At 45.2% G+C, this 6,000-nt stretch overlaps 1 protein-coding gene and 1 long non-coding RNA gene across 7 annotated transcripts in view; one reads left to right on the forward strand and one right to left on the reverse strand.

The window, feature by feature from the left end:
- The window catches only part of LOC132972089 (uncharacterized), a 473,300-nt gene that overhangs the window by 422,705 nt on the left and 44,595 nt on the right, over positions 1–6,000 (reverse strand). The window lies entirely within an intron of this gene.
- mast2 (microtubule associated serine/threonine kinase 2) overlaps positions 1–6,000 on the forward strand; it is a 168,540-nt gene that overhangs the window by 143,471 nt on the left and 19,069 nt on the right. For all 6 annotated transcript variants that reach the window (XM_061034950.1, XM_061034951.1, XM_061034953.1 and 3 more), the window contains one exon: positions 4,366–4,467. In XM_061034950.1, the coding sequence (XP_060890933.1) occupies positions 4,366–4,467 (102 nt within the window). The remainder of the gene's footprint in view (positions 1–4,365; positions 4,468–6,000) is intronic.

The following is a 6,000-nucleotide window of genomic DNA, read 5'->3' on the forward strand; positions in this document are numbered from 1 at the left end:
TTTCATTTAGATTGTCCGGTGAAGTCGTCCTTGTGTTTGTTGTCTTCTGTGCATGATTTTGAGAAAAGGGAGTGGTGATTTCTTTAAAAGGAGTAGTGAATTTATTGTTCTGATGTTTATGGGGATTTCATATCATGTGAGTTTTCCTTTGTGCGTCCAGTCCTTCTCGACCTGACCCGTCTTCTTTGTCCTCCTGTATCCATCCACTCCTTTATTCATCCATCTGTATTTTCTCTCCTCGTGTCATGACCCCATTACGGCGCTCACAGGAGGCCGACTCACCTCTCCTCCCCGTCTCTCCTCCTCCTCACCTTTCATCTCTCCTCCACCTCTTCCCCTCTCCTTCATCTCCCTCTCCTCGTCTTCTCTCACTCTCCCTCATCCATCCCTGTCATCCGGACCCTTTAGTGACCTGCCTGGCTGTCGCCATGGCAACCTGCATCCAGGCCATCCCTTGCTGGACCCCCTGGGAGACCCTGTTAGACTCCTGCGGGTCACCTGGGGGCAGAGGGTGAAGGCAGAGTTGCTAACTCAGCTCCGGTGATCCGTCACCGAGCGTTCGATCGTTCACTCTGAACTTTCAGATCCAGCTGCAAACATCTGCTTTAATCTGCTGGACTCGGGTTTAAACACCACCTGCTGGGAGAAGTGATGAGGTCGCCCTCTAACAGGTGACGTCACCTTTGTCCTGTTTTTATCAGCCAGGCGTTGTGCTGAAACGCGTCCGTTGTTGATCTGTACACTGCTGCTGAACTCAGATCAAACACACTCTGAAGGACATTGAGCGTGATGACTTTTCTGTCTCTTTTTTTTAAATCTTAAATATTAAACAAGTTCACAATGTGTGTGGGGTGAACGCCGAGGACAGCCGAGCATCAAAACAAAACCCAATCTGTGTTGTGCTTCCTTCTTAAATCTGCTCGCTGTTAGCGCTGGACAATTAATCAAAACCGACATTCAGAACCTTTGACCGACATAATCCTACCCATGTCGATTATTTTGATTATTTTCAGGGCAGAGTCTCGTCCAATCCACGACATGGGAGGCAACATCCGTCGTTTGGACACATTTTATCTTTAGGGAAGACGACACCGAACAAAAAGAAGTCAAATGTAAACACTGCGGGAAAAACTGTTTGCAAGAAATGAAACTTATTTATTTCCTAATGTTTTAGAGAAGTTCATTTCTACTTAAAAACTAAAGTGTGTCGTTTTCATTTAGAGCGATGCTTTGATTTCAGTTTGAAATATTCAATAAATAACCTCAAAATAGTTCATCAGATACTCTGTCATTAGAAAACAAATCCCAGCTTTAGTAGTTGAGATTATTTACAGTATAGAGACCTCGTCAGTGAACTATGAGGACAAAGAACTTAAACAAAATAATCGTAATACTCGCTGTTCATCATTTTTTTTTAATCACTGGCCCTGGTGGCGCAGTGGCTCTTGCGCACGCCCCATGTATGGAGGCTGTAGTCCTCCAAGCGGGCGGCCCAGGTTCAAATCCCGCCTGTGGCTCCTTCCCGCTTGTCATTCCCTACTCTTTCTCTCTCTGATTTCAGACTCGATCCACTGTCCTATCTCTCCATTAAAGGCACAAAAACGCCAAAAAAAAAAATCTTAAAAAAAACTCCTCTCACTTCCAGTTTCCTCTGCAATGTGTAAAGTCCACGTTCACGCCGTCTTAACGACTTCAACCATAGTTCAACTTTTTTCTTTAGGCTTTTCACTAAAACGCAGTCCAAAACTATCGATAACACTTCCTGATTATTGTCCTCCATGTTTGTTTCCTCTGAAGTCTCGTTTGACGGTGAGAGATTCAGTGAGATTCCCGAGTCAGGACTCTGTTATAGTTTGTTGTTCTGTTCAGGTCATATCACTGCTCTCCACATGTGAACAAAACTGTTTCATCTATCTGTTTGTTGTGATGTGTGCGGTCAGTCAGTCTGTGTTGGAGGTTTCAGCGGCTGACGTCAAGGCTTGAATCCATCTGGTGAAAACATCGGTGAACTTTCACATGATTTGCAGAGCAGGCTGTGTAGCGCCCTCTGCAGACTCAACCTGGTCTTACTCCAACACACCTTTACCTCATGATCTGACACTTTGAGTTCAGTTTGTGCTGCAGCATTGTAACACTACATGTGAGTTTTTAAAATGGGGATCAGCTTTAAATTAACTTTAAATAACTTTGAGTGTAGAACGAGCTTACAGCCATCAAGTGAATAAGTTTGAGAGCAATTTAAAAATAAAGCTCTTTCCATCCCATATTAACGTCAAAACATTCAACTCCAGAACACGACATTAATGCAATTTAATACACTCAGGACACACTGAGATCTGCAGAGTTAATTTAACATACACACACACACACACACACACACATGCATACCGCCATGCATAACACATTATTTATTCTGTGTATTCTCCAGAGAATGTCTATCACATTAGACATGCAGAGTGGATATACAGTCTGACACACACACACACACACACACACACACACACACACACACACACACACACTTGTACAGTCTGACTGGTTAATTAGCTGCTGCTCTGTGGGATTTCTTCGCTCGACTGCCCATTACTCACCGATCACACACACACACTCTCAGTCTCAGTATACACACACTCTAATACATATTTAGCGCATACAGTACATACATGGACGCCCCCTCCCCTGCAGGTTTCATTACAGTTATATATAATTCAGCGGGGGGGGGGGGAGGTCAGAGCCCCCCAGGCCTCCCACGTCTGTCATTACGGCCCTGTCAGGCTAACAGCTACGAGCTGCCGGCGCTTTGTTTATGAAGCAGCAGCTCGCCTGTGTTCGCCCGTATGACACATTCATACAGTACATACATTATAAATACATACATTATAAACACACACACACACACACACACACACACACACACACACACACACACACACACACACACACACACACACACTCTCTAACCCCCTGAGAATGAAGCATGTTTTACAGTGGGTGGTTTAGTAATTGTTACAGCTCCCACTTTGCACACACACACACACACACACACACACACACACTTCACTTCCAGCCCATTTCTTCCCGGGGATCAGTGTTCGCTCCAGATGTGTTTCCAGTCAGTTACAGGGGATTGTGGGTAAATTGCTCTGTCTGCACGCTGACAGACATTTCACGGTGGATATCGGGGGAGCGAGGCAGCGGAGGTGGCTCTGATTTAGATTACCTCTCTCGGCGTGTCGGTGAAGGACGGAGGGACTCGTCATTCTGTTTGTCCTCAAAGTGCTCGTTCGACTTTGTTTGTGAAGGACAAACACAACACGGGAAAACGCTCGCCGCTCGCCTCCAAGGTCAAAGACGATCTGAGGAAGATAAATGATTAAAGATATAATTAAAGATAATGAGACGATGTTCTTATGAGGGATCATTTATCTCTCACAGAGCATGTAGATGCATCAAAGGTTAAGTCCTGCATTTTTAATCACTCCCTCTTCAACATACAAAACTCCAGCGCCGTGGAGTCGTCCCGATCGATTTCTTTGTTCATATATTTTGAGACTCTGTTGTTTTGAAATGCCTACTTTAGACATAACAAAATATGCACGAAACACGCAATAACACAATCAAATGAAGCAGTAGTGAACAACAATGAAGTATCATCTTGAAATCCTCTATGAAGAAATCTACTAAAAAATGTTTTTTACCCTGTTTAAAAAAAACCTTTAAAGGTCACTTATGATGCAAACTACACTTCACCATGTTCCTCTAACTCTAACATGTGTCTCTAGTCCGTCTACAAACCCCCCAATGATGAGAAAAGTCCATCCTCTCCGTCTTCTGCCTGCTCCACTTTTCAGAAAATGTGTGCTCAAACAGGCCGTTTGGAGATGTTCCCTTCATGACATCACAAAGGGCAGTAGCCCCTCCCCCAGGTGGGTGACACTCCCACAGCTCGGTGTTTGTTCTGCCCTCTGAGTCTGCCTTCTCACCGTAAACAATAGGACATGGAGAGAGAAAGCACCGAGTACACCCGAGCCCTTCCAGAGAGGGGGCGTGGTCAGACACTGCTCATTTACATATTTAAAGGTACAGACACAGAAACAGCCTGTTCTGAGCAGGGCTGAAATAGAGGGGTTTATAGACATGATCAAATACAGGATCAGAGTGGATTTAGAACAAGAAACTTCACACATATGTTGAAGAGGAGCTCTGAGACTTTTTAAACTGGTTGAAGACGAGGAGAATATGTGACCTTTAATTTCTGTGTTCAGTTTAAATCTTCTCTCTTAACAACCGAAAGCAAAGGTGAAATATCTTCTGTCATGATGCTAAGCTAACCCGTCTCTTGTTTCTTTGTCTCTGTGTGTGCAGGCTCACGAGCGCTCAGAGAGCGTGGAGGTTACCTTCGTCACACAGCTCGTCAAGAAGCTGATGATCATCATCGCCCGCCCAGCGAGACTGCTGGAGTGTCTGGTGAGTCACAACGTCCTGTGTAGCCAATCCTATCCTCATTGGACGAGAGGGGTGTAAGTAAGGTTAAAGGAAGAATGTGTGACATTTGATCCAGTAATTGTCGCCCTTGAGCACCAGCCCTAAACCAAAACAAACTGCTGTTAGGCCACGCCTCCTCCATACTGAAGCCTCCACTCTCCTCCAGAGACAAACTCCAACCTCCTCTCATGTTCACATGAAGGAGTTATCGATTAGAAAGCACCATAATTAAGAACCATCAAGCACAAGCGGCGGACAAAATTGTCTGTGCCTGTGTCCTGCATTGTTGTGTTAGCATGCTAATGTTAGCGCTCAAACTGTCTGTAGTTTCCAACATCTGAATCTTATTTATTAAGTGAAGAAATTTGCTTTTAACTACACAAACGCATGACATCAGCACTGCATGTCCTGCGATGGTTTGGAGCGTTGGTTGGGCACGTCATCAGAAATTAGCACTACGCGTCAGCGAGATGCAATATGCATATAACCACTAGGGGCAGTGTAGAGCTGAAGGTGATGAGACCAGAAATGATAACATCAGCGAGACCAGAGAGAGCCGCTACAACAGTGGAGAAAAGTTTAGAAGAAAAGTTAACAGATCAAGTCCGCAACTGGCCGCAAATGGCCGTTGCATAGCTGAGTTATGTGGTGCGCCCTCTAGAGGAATCCTCCAGTAACGCACATAGTACATCGGCAAGTATTTGAACATTTACGTTCAGGACGCAGCTCGTTGTTTACGCGTACGTCTGGCTCAAAAGCGAGAATATCTGAGCCCTTAATCCGCCTCGTCCTGCTTGGTTACCCTCAGCAGTTACACGGAGTCATTTAATGTAATTTATTCACATTTACAACACGCTGTAAATTAAAGAGTCTGAAAGATTGCTGAGAAGAATATGAGCAGTAGCTTCTCTCCACGCTCGGCTAATAAACAATTTAAAGCTTCCTGCTCCCTCATGTGAGATGATTCAAACACAGCGTTTCATTTATGGACTTCCTCTGAGGAGTTTTAAACCAGCCTCATTAACACACACACACACACACACACACACACACACACACACATTAACACCTCTCAGCTGTTGGTGCAGGGTGTTTTATATGTGTGTGGACTGTGAAGCAGCTCCGTCTGTTTGGAAGGAGACGGCGCACATATGGAGTCACACAGGTGAATCCAACCAGGTGTGTGCGCAGAGAGAAGACAAAGGAGGAGGGAGGGGATTAAGACTGAGTGAAGGAGAGGGAGGGATAATTGGTCGGGGAGGGAGAGGAGATGGGGAGGACGCCCCGATGCTCACATTGTCAGTTTTGACTAATCACATGCAGCTGAAGGTGTGACAGCGTACAGGATGGGTTTTATAAATGGATGCATACAGATAGAGGAGGGGGCAGGGAGTGTGTGTGTGTGTGTGTGTGTGTTTACATGCATACTGTATGCTGCAGAAATGTGTGTCTGAGTGTAACAGCAGCAGCTTGTCTTTGTCAGAGGACAGAGGAGCTGCAGTGTTCTGTGGTGTT

This window comes from Labrus mixtus, chromosome 3, assembly GCF_963584025.1.
Source record: "Labrus mixtus chromosome 3, fLabMix1.1, whole genome shotgun sequence".
Classification (NCBI taxonomy): domain Eukaryota; kingdom Metazoa; phylum Chordata; class Actinopteri; order Labriformes; family Labridae; genus Labrus; species Labrus mixtus.